The sequence below is a fragment of the Ochotona curzoniae genome, unplaced genomic scaffold (genome assembly GCF_017591425.1).
Source record: "Ochotona curzoniae isolate NIBS_2020 unplaced genomic scaffold, NIBS_Ocur_1.0 patch1, whole genome shotgun sequence".
NCBI lineage: Eukaryota > Metazoa > Chordata > Mammalia > Lagomorpha > Ochotonidae > Ochotona > Ochotona curzoniae.
Genome location: NW_024466639.1, coordinates 86,898 through 104,417, shown reverse-complemented (window position 1 = coordinate 104,417; position 17,520 = coordinate 86,898). Strand labels below are relative to the sequence as shown.

The 17,520-nt window shown below is 44.6% G+C and overlaps 1 protein-coding gene across 3 annotated transcripts in view; it reads right to left on the bottom strand.

The window, feature by feature from the left end:
• LOC121166246 (focal adhesion kinase 1-like) overlaps positions 1-17,520 on the bottom strand; it is a 229,385-nt gene that overhangs the window by 135,630 nt on the left and 76,235 nt on the right. For 2 of the 3 annotated variants that reach the window (XM_040995346.1, XM_040995347.1), the window contains one exon: positions 7,757-7,923. In XM_040995346.1, the coding sequence (XP_040851280.1) occupies positions 7,757-7,923 (167 nt within the window). The remainder of the gene's footprint in view (positions 1-7,756; positions 7,924-17,520) is intronic. The other variant, XM_040995348.1, reaches the window with a different exon arrangement.

Here is a 17,520-nt window from a genome sequence, read left to right as displayed (position 1 = left end):
GGGACAGGACTGCACGTACACTGAGCTGGAAGTGAACTCATTTCTGGTTCAGTGAATTGTACCAATGTGGCATCCTACAGGTTCCACCCAAGATAGGCCTGCACAGCACTCAAACCTGATGGCCAGCAGATTAAGAACTCTAGTATAACACAACAGCAAAACAGGTGCCATCTGTACAGTGTGACAAAGGCTCTAAAACTGCAGGGACAACAGTAAGCTGCACATGCACTGAGCTGGGAGCGAACTCACTGAGCTCAGTGCATTGCACTGGTTCCACAGGGAAAATAATACCGACTATGGCATCGTACAGATCAAAATAGATCCATGTGGCCCTCAGACCTAACGGCCAACAAGCTCCAGCAAGAGCAGCACCACCAACAATCTATTTGTATAGGACACCTGGTGTCACCTAATCCTGACACTTGCTCCAAACGGAAGTGGGAGGAAGGTTTTACAGACAATAGTACAGCCTCAGCACAACATCACCAGAGGTAGAGAGTGGTGAGCCAGGAGCTGGGGTTAAAGAGACATTGGTGGAAGTCTAACAAAGAAACCAGACCTGGAACTTGCTGGAGGGAGTGGCAAAAGTGACTGCAAACAAAGAACTGTGTGCCAACCACAATAAGTAAAATTGAATTGTAGATCAGAGAATGACAGAGCTTAGAAACCTGCCCCAAGTAGAAGAATCTGATAACCAGAAATAAAATCACCAAGGATAAAAGAGGAGACAAAAGCACAATGAATATTACTGAACACTCCCCTGCAAACGAGAAAAACCCTTCACCAACCTCAACGTTCACTGAGGAAGACATCGAGAAAATGGGGGGGGTACAGAATTCAAAACACTTGTTAGAAAGCTTCTTATTAACAAGAAGCATGCAATACAGAAGTTCAAAAAATTTTAAAAAATATGTCAAACAGGAAATGAATCAAATGAAAGCAGATGTATCAGAAAAGAATACAGTGGAGCAAATTAAAAGTACAGTGGAGAGTCTCCAAAATAGAATGAAGGAGGCAGAAGAATGAATCTAAAAATTAGAAGATATATTCTGTCACCAGAAAGAAACAAACAAAAAGCTGGAAGCAGAGCTGGCTCAAGCTAAAAAAAAAAAAAAAAGAGTTCAAGAATTAAGAGATACTATTAAAAGGCCAAATGTAAAAGCTTGTTTTTTTTTTTTTTTTAAGACTTATTTATTGGAAAGTCAGATATACAGAGGAGGAGGAGAGACAGAGAGGAAGATCCTCCATCCGATGATTCACTCCCCAAGTGAGCGCAACGGCCGATGCTATGCTGATCTGAAGCCAGGATCCAGGAACTTCTTCCGGGTATCCCACACAGGTGCAGGGTCCCAAAGCTTTGGGCCGTCCTCGACTGCTTTCCCAGGCCACAGGCAGGGAGCTGGATGGGAAATGGAGCTGCTGGGATTAGAACTGGCACCCATATGGGACTTAGCATTGGCCATTGCGCTCACTTGGGGAGTGAATCATCGGACGGAGGATCTTGCTCTCTGTCTCTCCTCCTCCTCTGTATATCTGGGACTCCCATAACTTTCACATTTGGGGCCCAGCGCGTTCAAGGCAAGTACTTTAGCCGCAAAGCCACACGCTGGGCCCCAAATGTAAAAGTTATGGGAGTCCCAGAAGGTGCAGGGAGAGAAGCTGTGTTGAAAAATGTATTTAATGAAATAATAAAACAAAATATCCCTAATCTGGAGAATAAATTGGGAATTAACAAAGACCAGCAGAAACTATAGCTCATGGATCGTTACTTTTTTTTAAATTTAGTTTCATCTCTTCAAAACACTTCCTTTCTCATTAAATTCTTCACTGACTCATAGATCGTACAGCAGCATCATTTTCTTCAAGATTATTTTCTTTTTCATTTCTTCAGTGACACATCAGTCATTCAGTAGCATGTTATTTAACTTCATGGCATTTTTAATTTCTATTTTCCTTCCTGTTGTTGATTTTGTATTGTGGCTTTTCATTTAAGGGGATGTATAATAACTGTGTAATGGAGACTATCATATCCAGATGTGAGGATACAATGCAGCATGCATCTCTACTTCCAGACAAAGACGGACTCCCAATGAAACTGTTTACTATGCTGGACTCTTCCACTGTCCATGCCTGCAATGATTGACATATGACAGTTTATGAAGAACTATAGTAATAATATAGGGGACTTCAGCATGGGAAGAAGGGACCTTGGGGAGCGGGTAAGGGAAATCCCAAGGCCCATGGAACTATATCATAAAATGATAACGGTAAGAAGTATATAAAAAAAAAAAACCCATGCATATGGAATGTCATCCCAAGACACACTAGCGTATCAGAATACAATCTAAGCAGTCCTCAAGCATGATTATTCATTCTTTTGTCCTCTGTAAAAAATGATGCCTGCCTTTTCTATAAAAGATGGTGTTTTCTCTGGTAATGGTCTATGGATGGAAAGCCATCTCGCTCCAGTGAGGAGTTTCAAACAGTGGTAAAGAGTCCTGCCTGCAAGTACAAAGCAAACCATCTCCTGAAGGCAACACAGTTTTGCTTTTCTCTCAATCTGAGAAAAAGAATAAAGCTTTCTCGAGGGACAGAGAGGGCCATCTCTCAGACCTCGTCCTCAAAGCCTTAAAGCCTCCAAAAGATCAGTTGTATCTCATTAGCCGAGGCAGATGCCAACATACCAGAGCATACAGAGCACATTAACTGTCTGAAATTTAAGTACATGCAACATCCTATTGATCAGACTGATACAAGGGTCAGGCGTCGTGGGGGAGTGGATTAAGCTGCTACATGCAGCACCAGCATCCCAGGAGTGCTGATCTGGGCCCCAGCTGCTGTGTTTCCAACCTGACTTCCTGTCAATATGCCTAGAAGAGTGGCACAAGATAGAACAAGTACTTGGATGCCTACGATCCAACGTCGGAGACACAGCTGAGCTCTAGGGTCCGAGCTTCACGTTAGCTGCTGCAGCCATTTGGGCCGTGAAGGAGTACACAGAATACTGCCTTGCCTGCCTCTCCCTCTCTGTGTCACTCTGCCTTTCAAATGAGCTCAGTGAATCCTTTTGAAAAATGACAGAAGCCTCTCAGACTGCGTTATCATTGGCTGTATTATAAACTAGGTACGGCATGCATTGTGGACCTTCCTAGTAGCACAGAAGCAAGGAAACATGGCCTGCCCTTGAGCATGGGCCAAGAGAGCGCTAGTGCTCATTAAACCACTGCGACCCCGCCAGTCCCACACAGGACTCTGGTGGGCTGCTGGGCTCAGTGGGGGCACCTGGCCTCCCAGTTCCCTGGGTTTCTCCTAACATACATGGTGACAGTAACATTCATGTTTTCTTTCGTTTTATCTTTTACTTTATAAAAATAATATCATGCCGTATACTATCTGGAATTTTAATTGAGGTGAAATATTAATCAGTTTAAAGTACATATTTAAGGATTTCTTTTTTCTTATTGAAAAGGCAGATTTATAGAGTAAAAGATCTATCATCCGTTAGTTCACTGTCCAAAGGCCGCAAAAATCAGAGCTGAGCCAATCCGAGACCAGGAGCCATGAACTTCAGGATCTCCCATGAGGGTGCAGGGTCCCAACCACTTGGTCCGTCCTCTGCTACTTTCCCAGGCTACAAGCAGGTTGCTGAATAGGAAGTGGAGGAGCCTGGACATGAACCAGCACCCCTTAAGGGATCTTGGCACTGAGTGGTAGAGAATTAGCCAATCAGGCCATTGTGGTTGGCCTAAAATATATATTTCAGTGATAAACTGGTATATTTGCAAATCTGGGTTAGGACTTTGGTCAAACGTTATACTGCAAAAGTTCAGGTCCAACATAATGGTTCAAGTGGCTAATCCTACACCTCCAAAGGGCAGCATCACATATCGGTGTCAGTTCATAATGTTTTCTAAAAGTTTTCACAAATTCTAGCAGGGAAATACCAGTCTTTGCCTCCCTTCGACTCCTATATCTTTGTGAGATGGTTTCAGATTGAAAATCAATCCTTAATATTCGTTTTACACAGCCAACATACACCTATATCTACCATTTGTTCTCCTGGCTCCACAAGCGCTCGCCCAGGCAGGACTTGCTGAGATGCTTCTGTCAGAGAAGGTAAGTGTCTCCACCCTGCCTGTACTTGCACTGATTTAACTTGCCTGAGAACAACAGGCTGCAGGAATCTTCTAGTTTGCATACATTACCGCACTATCTTCCTGGCATTTGTAATTGCTGTTAAACATCTGTTCATGGACCAGGCAACTGGCTAAATCCCTGCCTTGCATGCATCAGGATCCCATATAGGCACCTGTTCATGTTCTGGCTGCTCCATTTCCCATCCAGCTCCCTGTCTGTGTCCTGGGAAAGCAATAGAGGATGATGACCCAAAGTCTTGGGACCCTGCGCCCATGTGGAAGACGCAGAGGAAGCAGCTGGCTCCTCCTGGCTTTGGATCTGCTCAGTTCTAGGCAATGTGACCTGTTGGGGAGTGAGCTAGCAGACAGAAGATCTTTCTCTATGCCTTTCCTCCTCTCTGTAAATCTTGCTTTCTAATAGAAACAAACAAAATTAAAATCTTTTAAAAAAATTGTTTACATACCCGTTTAACATAAAATTTGAAAAAGTGATCTTTTAGAAATTTTTCCTTGGTTGTTTTTCACACTGTGTCCAGTTCATTATTTGCTGCAACCTGGCAAAGCCTGGCTCTTGGACTTTTCATTCGGCCTGCACTGGAGGACTCATGTTTCCAGACACTGACCCTAGAAGTTATTTCTTCTTTCCCATTCTTTTGCATTCTTATTTTCCAGACTTTTTCTATTAGAAATAGAATGACATCATCCTTCACACCACATAAGCCTGCTGCCATGGTCTGCACCTGTCCCCTCTCCAGCTTACATTCTGGGTAAGTGTCTCAGACCCACCTTCCGGGTTATTAAGATTTCAGCCATGTCTGTTCCTAGTTAATTATATGCTAAAGGAGGTGAAATGACCTAACAGACAAAAACAGTACACTCAGAGAGTAAGCACTACGAGGGGCACCACTATGAAGGCTACCTCTGATGTGTCTATAAATTACAGAGATTACACAGTCGTGCTAAGTAAAAAACTGCGGTTGCTTTCATCCAACTTTTTGATGTTTCTGTTTTATCTGAAAAGCAGATTAGACCTGCTGAAAAATTAGTCTAGATCACCTATTTGGATGTACATAATACTTTCGTTTTTTGGTTTTTGTTTGTTAAAGATTTATTTATTTTTATTTTTATTTTTATTGGAAAGGCAGAGATACAGAGAGGAAGATCTTCCATCCGATGATTCACTCCCCAAGTGGCCACAATGACTGGAGCTGAGCCAATCTGAAGCCAGGAGCTCTTCCAGGTCTCCCATGCGGGTACAGGGCCCCAAAGCTTTGGGCCATCCTTGACTGCACTCCCTGGCCACAGGCAGGGAGCTGGATGGGAAGTGGGACAACCAGGATTAGAACCAGCACCCATATGGGATCCCACAGTGTTCAAGGCGTTCAAGGCGAGGGATTTAACTGCTATACTATCCAACCAGGCTGCCCTGTTTTCTGTTTTTTTTTTTTAAGAGTTATTTTAGGGCCAAGTACAGTAGCCTAGTGGCTAAAGTCCTTGCCTTGAATGCACCGGGATCCCATATGGGTGCCGTTTCTAATCCCATGACCCAAAGCCTTGGGACTCTGCACCCGTGTGGGAGACCCAGAAGAAGCTCCTGGTTTCGGACTGCTGCAGGTCTGGCCATTTTGGCCACTTGGGTAATGAATCAGCGGTGAAGTTGTTCCACTCTGCCTCTCCTTTTCTTCATATCTGCCTTTCCAAAATAAATTAAAAATCCTTAAAAAATGAGAGAGTTATTGTGAAAGTCAGAGTTACAACAGCCTGTGCCAGGTCAGGTCCTTCCCTCATGGGTTGCAGGTGCTCAAACACTTGAGTCATCTGCTCCTCTTCCCAGGCCATTAGCATGGAACCAGATCAGAAGCGGAGCCAATGGGATGCAAACTAACACACACAATGAGATGCTAGCAGGAGGCAGCTGACCCGCTGTGCCATGTCCCAGCCCCCCTCCCCCAAAGGCTTTGCAATGCCCTCCTGCTCCTTCCTGGTTTTTCCACTTCCTCTCCAAGCCAAATGTTCACCCAAGATTTCGTTTTTCTGAAAAGCCTAGCTACCCTCTCATTTCTATGGAGAGGTAAAAATCTGTTTTCATCTATAAAACCGGCATAGCAATCCACTCTCCTAGGGTCTGGTGTGGGTTAAATGAATTACACACCCAGGCCTCCCAGAAGCGGTTTACAGGCTGACACAGTACAGCCACTCACAGTGACATGGCAATCACACTGTCCCGAGCTGCGGCAGCACATCGTTAGCCTGTGCAAAGTTCCAGCTAACCTACAGCTTTCTTGCGTTTCAGGATTCAGGTTCCACTAAACAAAGTGACACCTATTGCATTTTACTTGGAACAAGACAGGTTCCTACATACACTCAGCGACTGGGATTCAATGAGCATGTCTCTGAGCACTAAGATGATGTCTCCTTCTGACGTGACTATGTAACTATGTCTGGTACAAATACTTACAATTATTTTTACATAACTTTCAGATTTTCCAAATATTTAAACTTTTGTTTGCTTAACTAAAAAGTGATTAAATTTTTTCAGCCACCGATAAAAAAAGATTTAATTGCATTCTCAAAAACTATTTTGTTAGCTCTATTCCAGCAACTATAAAAATTTGGAAACACAACTATACTTTTTGCTGAATTATGAAACATAGATTGTATTCAACTTAAGATACATTTGGGGCAGGCACTGAGCCCATTGCTTAGGACGCCAGTTACACAGCCACGTTCCTTGCACACGTTGCAGCTCCCAGCTAACGCAGGACCGGGAAACAGGAGGGATGGTCAGGCTCTGGCCCCGGTCACTGTGGGTGGGCATTTGGGAAGTGAGCAAGCATGTACTCTGTTCCTCAAAAAACAAAAAGGGGTGGTGGCAAAAAGATGGAAAAGGGGGTTATCCACCTAAACATGTTCGCTCTTTTACAAGTACAGATCTCGGACTGAAGGTTACTGTTACTAAGAATGAATTCTTCCACTTACAACCACCTTTATAAGTTTGTGGTATATATAATCTATGAAAAAAGAGAACCCTGTGAAGAAACCAGTTTTTATGAGCTATGCTTCTTTTGAAGTTCAGTATTTTCAATGCACAATTATCGAATAATATCTTGATCTACTTAATAATACAAAAAGTTACTGAGGGAAAACAAGGAAGACAATTATAGAGCATCCTTGTGCTTCACTTGGGAAGAATTTCAGCGTCACTCATTCATCCACTACTCCAATACTGAGAACTGAGCGATCACACTGCAACTTTGATGTTGTATATGATTATCAAACACACAAGCACCTTGTTTAGGTGACCTGCAGGTTACTGGGCACAGTGAAGCAAGCCACACAGCCCATCAAAAAGGTAATGAAGTGTGGTTTGCTCAGGGCACATGAACTAAATGACAGAAAGAAGCAATGGATCAAAAGGGTAAAAAGGGAAGGAACTGGGTTCAGTTTACAATAGAAACTGAGACAAAGCAGGACTTCGTAGACAAAAAATTATTAAGAAAAGACCATCGCAGCATAACGACCTCAGGTGGCTCAAAGACAGAATCACAGAGGCTGCAGAGCAAGCAGCGTGGAACAGCACACACGTGTGTTTACCACAACCATAAGACAGCACATCTTACTTCCACTCCTCCGGCGGGTGGGCCAGCTCATACTTCTCCCTCACGCTGGAGACGCCCATGTCGGCGTGCAGCCAGTGAGCCTCCTCGGAGCGCAGGTGACTCAGGCGGAATCCATAGCAGGCCACGTGCTTCACTTTGTGACTGTCCACTATCTTCTGTATGATGCCCTAAAAAACACGCCCACAGAAATGACTGTTATAAACCCGAGAAAAAGAAACACCGCATGCTGAAAACGAATACAATGCTAGTTCATTTCCTTCACCTAGCTGTCAGAGATCCTTGGTAAGAATATGTAGCGGAGTAAATTATTTACTTGACTTTGAGATTTTATGATTCAAGGGAGTTCCCCCTCACCCTAAAGCTGTTCTTCCCAATTCTTTATAATAAACAAGGCACATAAGCTTAAACACACATTGTCCAACTCCACTACTGCATCAACTCCTAAAGCTGTCACAGCAAACCAGCTCCCCTTCAGCTACATCTTTCTGAAGACCAGGCCCAAGAGGGTGGAAGGTCACACTCGGAACCAAGGAGATGAAGCCGCGACCATGTTATCACACTGTTATTTCTTTAGAAAACATAAACTCAGACATTGAAAGTACATGGAAAGTCCTTTACTCTGTGTTCTCTCTAGACGAACATGTGGAATAAAAATCTGATGTATCTACTACATGCTCTCCAAGTTCAGAGAAGTAAGAACATTTCCAATGAGGCCCTCAAGGTAGGCCTGTTTTGAAGCTCCTCTTCTCCTGTTACAGCCTTGACATGACGGCTGCATGAGAACAGGCTTGTAACGGGACCCCGCCTGTAGACAGCTCGCGGGGGAATGATGGAACCATCCAGCCGCTGCCCTGGGCATTCACAAGTAACAACTGCCATCTTCTCAATCTTGCAGTTTTATTTTAAATGATACTGATATAAAAAGTCTATGAAAGAAAATTTCTAGTTTTTTATAGAACATTTCTTCTTCTTTTAATTATTATTATTATCACTTTATGATACAGTTCATTAGGTCCTGGGATTTCCCCTACCCTCTCCCCTAACTCCCAAGCCCTGCCAACAGCATAGTTCCTCATAAACAGCCATTAAGTCCATCACTGCAGGTATGACAATGGCAGAATCCAACATCCCATTGTCAAGACATATCCACCAGCTTCAATGGGGTCCATCCTCGATCCGGAAGTAGAGATGCACACCGCACCATGTCCTCACATCTGGACACGTCAGGCTCCACTACACAGTCCCTATAAACCCCCCATGTAAAAAGACACAAAACAAAATCAACAGGGAGAAAAAATAGAAACTTATAATGCCATGAAGCTAAATAACATGCTACTGAATGACTAATGTGTTGCTGAAGAAAGAAAAAAAAAATCAAGAACCTTCTTGAAAATGGTGCTACTGTATGATCTATGAGTCAGTGAAGACTTCAATGAGAAAAAAAAAAGTGTTCCAAAACACTTGTTATAAAGTTTCTTATCAATGAGAAGCATAGGCAAGAATTTAAGGAATATGTCACACAGAAAATAGCAACACTGAAACAAAATCAAGTCAAATTACTGGAAATGAAGGACACAATAGAGCAGATTAATCATTCAGTGTGAAGCCTCAGTAACAGAATGAAGGAGGAAGGAAGAATCCCAGAATGGGAAGATATTTCCTGTCACCAGAGGGAAACAATCAAAAAGCTGGAAGCAGAGCTGGGTCAAGCTAAAAAAAAATTCAAGAATTAAGAGACACTTTATAGGGGTCAAACATAAGAGGTGGAGTCCCAGAAGGTGCAGAAAGAGAAACCGGAATTAAAGATGTATTTAGTGACATAACAAAAGAAAATTTCCCTAATCTAAAGAAAGAATTGGGAAACAACATCCAGGAGGAGCACAGAACTCCCAACAGACTTGACCAAAATTGATCTTCACCATGACACACAATAATCAAGCTTTCTTCAATCGAACATAAGGAAAAGATCCTTAAATGTGCACATGAAAAAAATCAACTGACATATAAAGGAATGTCAGTTAAACTCACAGGAGATCTCTCAAAGGAAACTCTACAGGCCAGGAGAGAATGGAGAGACAAATTCCAGATTCTAGAAGCAAAAAATCGCCAGGCCAGATAACGTACCCGGCAAAACTTTCCTTTGTCTTTGAAAATGAAATAAAATCTTCCACAGTAAAGAAAAGTTAGAAGAATATGCCTCTTCCAAATCTGCCCCACAAAGGATGCTTAAAGATGTTCTCTTCACAGAAAAAAGGAATAGCATCTGCCAAAACCAAAGGCAAATGTGAAGAACATCCCAGTAAAATAACAGAAGACTAAATCAATGAGCAACCCATTACTAAATGACAGGAAATAATTACACCCAATCATATTAACTCTGAATATAAATGGCTTAAACTCATCAATCAAATGTGATATACTGGATTATAAACACAAAACTCATCTATTCGTTGCCTACAGGAGATATATCTCACCAACAAAGATCAGCAGGGAGGAAGAAGACCAGCAGACACCATATCTCATGGATTTTGATGTTTTTTGTTTTTAGTTTCGTTTCTTCAAATCTTCACTAGTTTTTAAGAGGAACAATTCATTAAAGTTAGGATTTGTAAGCTAATACATATTGTACACGTTCTGCACCCACCAGGTTTTTCTGTTAAAACATGATGCTCTTAATGGCACAATCAAGAAGCTCCTGGGCCTCTCCAAAGTTAAATCCTAGCCCTGCTAGCAGCCCCGTCAGAGGCCCCACGTGTGTGCGCTCAGGGTGCTGCTCCCAGCAGTGCCTGGCGTCACCTGACGGCCCTTCAGGAGCACGGAGTAGATGCAGTGGTGCTTCTACTACGGCTCTCTTGCAAACAACTCCATCAACACCAGGCACAAGAGAATGTATCAAAGAAGGGACATGAGGAGGAAGCAGATACATGTTCAGAGGGGCCAGTGCCATGGCTCAACCAGCTAATCCTCCATTGGTAAGTACCAGTCTCCATGAGGGCACTGCTTTGTATCCTGGCTGCTCCATTTTCCATCCAGCTCCCTCCCTATTGCGGCCTAGGAAGGCAGTGGAGGATGGCTCAAAGCCTGCACCTTCATTGGATACCTGGAAGAAGCTCCTGGCCCCTGGTTTGGGATCAGTTTAGCTCTGGCCATTGCAGCCATTTAGGGAGAGAACCAGCAGATGCAACATCTCTTGTAAATTTGCTTTTCCCATAAAAAACAAACCTTAAAAAATTGTGTTCACTGAGCAAGCCTGGCAAAGGACCACCTTCACGAAGATGAGGCTCCACATGGAAAAGGAAGGTTTTCTGTCTTCCTCACTTAAAGCCTAGATTCCCTGATGGGGTCAGGGAACAAGACAATAACAGGTTGTGCCCCACACAAGCTGCAGCCAAGGGCTCTCCACGCAAGCTAAGGCACAACCAGACACCAATCTCCACTTAACATGCTCTGGCTAAAAGATCTACCTACTAGCAACAGCATCTTCTAGAAGCACTCTTACAAGTCACTTGTGCAACTTCTGGCCGGCACACAAACACTCTCACTACAATGAACAGGAGCCTGCGCCTCACTGAAATTCCACTCAAGTCGCCTTGCCTCGCTCCCATCAACAGCAGCCAGCACTGCGCTGCGTAAGCTCCACACTCGGTGCACAGTGACACGAGCTACCTTGCCTAAAAGCACAGGCTGACCCCTGTGAGACCCCTTCAGGGCACCCTCTTCCACTGCTAGTGCCATCACCTGCCCAGAGCGTCCTGCATGCATCCAATCACATCTCAGAGCGCTCTATGATCCTCCAGACCTAGATGCTGAGGGTAAGACAACGTGGGACTCTTGCCTCCATTAGTCACTATTCATATGCCTTCTTCAGGCACCTGCCTTCATCACTCCAACTAACAGAACAGGTGCCTCTTGCTGCACACCAGTCTCAATCAGAAGGCATTGCCCAGAACCGTGGCATTTACGAGGGGAAAGCTTGTTCTTAGTCTTGGGGTTTTATGGAACAGGTGAAATCTTGGTCCACTTCATTTAATCAAGCTTTCTGAAGAGACCCAGAATGAATTCAACTCAGCTTCTGGATAACAAAGCATTGCCACATCTCAGTAGCCTACAACTAAACCAGGTACGAACCTGCACTCTCACCTACCTATTCAAAGCAATAAACAAAAAGCACATTGCATCGATTTCATTTTTTGCTCTCCCATCTTGCTTCCACGTTCCATTCTATCTTATTTCTCACTCTCTGGTATCTTGTAAGTTTCTTTGGAGAGTAGCAAACAATACGAACACACAGAACTTCAATGTGGGACACTAGGTGCATATAACCAGAAACTTGAGTCTGTTCTGAGAATCAAGCTATCTGGTTCTGGATAATTTAGCAAGTTACTGCAACAGCTAAACATTTACTGAGGAATGCATGTATAACAGATTAGCATTTCCATATAACACATACATAGGTATATGTACAGAAGAGTGCTTCAAAGGTTGATCAAAAATGAAAAGTTGGAGTAGGAACTGAGCCTAGCAATTGAGGCCCACTGCCGTAGGTCAGTGTCTGGGCTGAGTCTCCAGCTTTGGGTCCCAGCTCCAGCCAAAGCCGATGCTGGCAGGCAGCAGGCAATGCTTGAGGCGCAGCCCTGGCCTCCAAGGCATTTAAAAGAACAAGCTGATGGGGCCTGGGTGTGTGTGTGCAATAAAGGAGTAATAAGCTTAATGCAAACATACAAATATGCTATTTGAGGAACACGTACATTTAGAAAAGTGTCTTTCGGGAAATAACAGGAGGTAGGTTTAATGTGACACTAAATGCAACTGAGCTAAATTTCTCATCCTTGCATTGAAAGCCCCCTGACAACCTAACTACTCTGAAAGCTCTATCCATTTGTCTACAATCAGAATCTCTCTGAAAATAGCTGATTTTCCAGAATAAGTTACTAGAGCAGACATTCATAGTAAGCACACTTTTTATAGACAGTCGTTTCAGCACAGACACACCGTGACTTCCTCACTTATGGGGAAAGGCGGGTGCACACGGAGCACAGCACTGCTGCACACGCCTCCGAGCAGTGGCCACAGCGACGTGCACGAGCACCGCAGAGCCAGGCATGCTGGTAAACTACACCCCGAGCAGCCTTGCCACATGGTGACACATAACGTTAGTGGCTGTCCTTCATCCTCTACTGTGAATGAGATCAGTCAGAACCACAAAAGCATGGGAAAACAGTACAATCTGCGGTCTGATCGTGAGGTGCGTGTGTCAGAACCGGGCCTTCTCCGCTGCTGAAGACTGTGCAGGGGACAGAACGCCCACATGCCCATGGGAGACACGACAACCTGTTCACTGAGACCTGCAGATGTGGTCTAGTACCACAGCAGAGGATGCAGGACAGAATGAACCGGACAACTCTGTCAGCCAAATGTTGACAGCAAGTAACTGGGCAGACGGAGCCTCTAAGGTGGACTGCCAGCCAATGCACCTTGAAAGGACTTCATTCTTGGAGCAATGAAATCAACAGCACCTCAGAACTATCGAAACACTAAAGCAGTACTCTCAGAACATGTTCCCTATTGGGGGACTTTGGAATGACATCGGGTGGCCATCCCCATCCACAGGTACTAATGTGGTTAGGGCACTGGACATGGCTTCTTCCCTTCCTCCAGATACAGGAAGAAAAAGAAATTTGCAAACAACGGTCTCATCCACTTTTCCTTATTTCTTGACCCGTTCCACCCTAATCAGTGGTTCACATGGGCATGCATCTTTCTCAACTGTGTAAACACTATCAAAAACAAAATAAAAAAAATTACAGATTCAATTGCCAATAAGCCCCCAGCGGAATACTGAAACAATGTACTACACATTTAGAAAAAAATCAAAATGGTTGGTAGTAAAATTATCAGGTGTTTGAATATGAAGAACTGTAACTCATTTTTAACAGCACTGCACGGTGCTTAGACGGTCTGGTTCTTAGCCATAAAACTAGCTGGTCCAGGCTTCCTTGTAAATTTTCCAATAAGTAGGAATAAAGATCTTAAAGAAACATGAATAAATGGAGGTCTGGCTTTGGCAGTCATATTGACTATCATCAGTTCAATACTGTAGTTATTAGTATAGTAAAGCTTCCAAAAGCATTTTTCCTGATTCATACTTTAGTTACAAACACTCTATTTAATCTATAATGTCATGTAGTCAATGAAAACTATTTACTAAGCAGATAATGTTTGCCCAGAAGGCAATGAAGATGCTGATGACAGTATTACTAAATTGAAAGTTCTCTCTGTCAACGCTCACCTCATAAAGAAAAAAATAAGTAAACGAGTAAACCAACTAAGAAACAATGCAGAATCAGGAAGTACAAAGAATCTGAAAGAAACACAGGGTGAAGGGAAAGAGAGATGGTGGGCAGAAGGAGAACATGACCAGGCGGGGAGGACACAAGAGGCAGTGTGGTACAGAGCTGACAGAGCGGGCCAGGAGAGGCCACAGCTTGTACCCCGAGAACTGTCCAGCTACCAGGAGAGATGGCTATTCTGCGAGGCGGAGCAGAAATGGGTGACTAGCATAACACCCTGAGGGTGACGGCGCAGGGAATAAATGGCAGTGATGGGTTCTGGCTGCCAGGCTATGAACAGACCGAGGGAGAGGAAACCACGTGGTGCCTGCATAAAGGACAGGCACTGGACTGAAGGTAATGCAGAAACACTGCAGGAGTCAGCAAGAGAGGAGTGAAAGGCGATTCCAAGGGATCCAAACAATTAAAACAAGGGCCAGCTCTTGGACTAAAACATTCTGTAGTTCTTTTAAAGCACTAAGTGTAAAGACACAAAGGTGAAACTTACATGTTAGGGAAAGGAAAATCAGAGAAACATGTGGACATGCTCAAGAAAGCAGAGCAAGAGTGAAACGTTTGTCTAGAACAGGACCGGGAACACTGCCTGACAGCTGGGCATCAGCAAGGTCACGAGCTGCACGATGGCACTCAGAGCATGCTTCTAAGAGAGGTGCAATGATGGCTGCATACAGGCACAGGCGTGAGCTGGGCGCTGCTTTCCGCACACGCTCGCCCTGCCGAGCCCCATGGCACACACTCCCTACACTATTTCACTACACTTTCACTCAACATGTTCCTAACCAATCATTTATAACACACCAGCTATTTCTTGGAGCCCTTTTGAAGTTGTGTCTAAGTTTTCATCCACCTAGCAATGCTGATGAAAAGTTTGGTACCAATGTCATTCTTTCTCTTGGGGAAGAAATTTGTCTGGCGAACCTGGAACTTCCAGAGGATCCCTCTTATTTAATACTGCGTGGCCTGGCCTAATCTTGGTCATTTCAGAAGGACTCCTTGTAGCAAAGATGGGCCATAAGAGGGCTGTGCAGGGTCTATGCAATCGCATGGTCTGGTCCTGCCAAGGCTCTTGCTGGAAGGACCTAAAATTCAATAAACCCATACAACAAGCTCATTTATACGCTAACAGTTCTTTGCCATCTTGTGAAAGGTTTCTGAAACCTGATGATAAAAAAGCAGTTGGTGGGCTCAGTGGTGTGGCCTAGCGGCTAAGTTCCTTGCCTAGAACACACCGGGATCCCACGGGGGCGCCGGTTCTAATCCCGGCAGCTCCACTTCCCATCCAGCTCCCTGCTTGTGGCCTGGGAAAGCAGTCGAGGACGGCCCAAAGCCTTGGGACCTGCACCCGCATGGGAGACACGGAAGAGGCTCCTGGTTTCCAACTTCAGATCGGTGCAGCACGGGCCATTGCAGTCACTTGGGGAGTGAATCACTGGATGGAAGATCTTCCTCTCTGTATATCTGACTTTGTAATAAAAATAAATAAGTCTTAAAAAAAAAAAAAGAAGGCAGCTGGTATAAATTCAAGAAAAAAAACAAGCTGATTATTTTTGCATAGCTCATAAACAATGTTATAAAAGTCTACATGGGGCCAGTGCCATGGTTAGTGAGTATATTCACAGCCTGCAGTGCCAACATACCATATACATGCCAATTCAAGTCACAGCTCCTCCACTTTTTTTTAAGATTTATCTTATCTTTATTGGAAAATCAGACATACACAGACAAAGAGAGACAAGAGAGGAAGATCTTCCATCTAATGATTCACTCCCCCGGTAACCGCAACAGCCAGAGCTGAGCCGATCTGAAGCCAGGAGCCCGGAGCCTCTTCCTGGTCTCCCACATAGGTGCAGGGTCCCAAGGCTTTCGGCCATCCTCGACTGCTTTCCCAGGCCACAAGCAGGGAGCTGGATGGGAAGCAGGGCTGCTGGGATTAGAACTGATGCCCATATGGGATCCCAGCATGCAAGGTGAGGACTTTAGCCACAAGGCTACCACGCAGGGCCCACTCCTTCACTTCCGATCCAACTCCCTTCTAATATACCTGGGAAAGTGGTGGAAGATGGCCCTTCCCATCTGCTGGGGTGCATGGGCCCAAGTACGCCCAGGAGATTCAGAAGCAGCTCTGGGCTCCTGGCCTAGGGCCAGCCCAGCTCCAGCCACTGCAGCCATTTGGTGAATGCACAGAGGACAGAAGGTCCCAGGCTCACTCTCTTTTTCTCTCTCAAATCAATAAATCACATCTCTTGGCAGGAGAAAGGTTCACCACAACTCCTACCACACATGCACACTTATTTCCAGAGTTGCTTCCGCACGTACCAACAGGGGTCATGCAAGTGGTGCTTGCAGCCTCAGGCTCCTGCACGGTGCAGCAGCAGGCCATGTCCACCTGTTGGCACTGTTTAGTGAGCAGGACTGGACTTAGGATTAGTCCCTGGTTGCAATGGCAGCTGAGTGGCTGTGCAGGCTGAGGAAAATCCTGTGAACGGAATATGCCTGTGTAACCATGCCACAGGGCCCACCACCCCGACGTCAGGGTCAGTGGTCTGGAGAAAAAGCACACCCCAGGCCACAAGGCCTGCAGGTGACAACCAGACCCCTAAGTGAAGTCCCCAGGTGCTGCTGCTGTCCTGAACCCTCAGGCTTTTCAGCATAAGCGCACACAGCAGAGCACTCGCGAAGGGCATGAAGCTGCCCACTACAAAGTAGCCTTATTCTGATGCAAATTTTTTAAATCCATAGACATTTTTCATAACATGCATTTTTCTCAACTTCTCATACAAAAGTACCATTTCTTAACGGAATAATAAGGAACAACCCGCTACAAGAAACCAGCTATTTTGTGATAACAAATCTTTACACTCTCCAAGGAGTTCTGATTGCTGTGATCCAAGAGTCTTCCTCATAGCCACCTTTTCCAGCACAAACACAACGCAAGCCACACATGTAATTTAAAAATCACTAGAAGCCAAATTACAAAGAGTAAAAGCCTAAATAATAGCACTTATTTAGTCTGCTAGATCAAAAATATTATCATGTCTAATGCTGACAAATCACTGCTGAGACGTCTCTCCTCCTCCTAAGACCGAGACCGGGGGTGTGAGTCGACCCTGAGACAGAAGGTGCCAGCCAGAGCTCAGGAATGTGTGTGGCAAACAGCTGCCCACATCTACCCCACGTCTACCCTTGCAGGGCCTCTGCTTCTGGCCACGGGCTGGCCACAGCTCCTGCACTGCTCCTGTTCTTGACCACCACCTCCTATAGTTCTAACCCTATCAGGCCCTCAAGTGCTGCCATGTCACTTTCATCTTACTACCCATTTCTGCACCTGTAATGTCCCTTCATTTGCGGCTTCTTACCAAAGAGATAAGGCTGTCACAGCATGCTTTTCAGTACAGTTTGTTCAGGAATAATGAA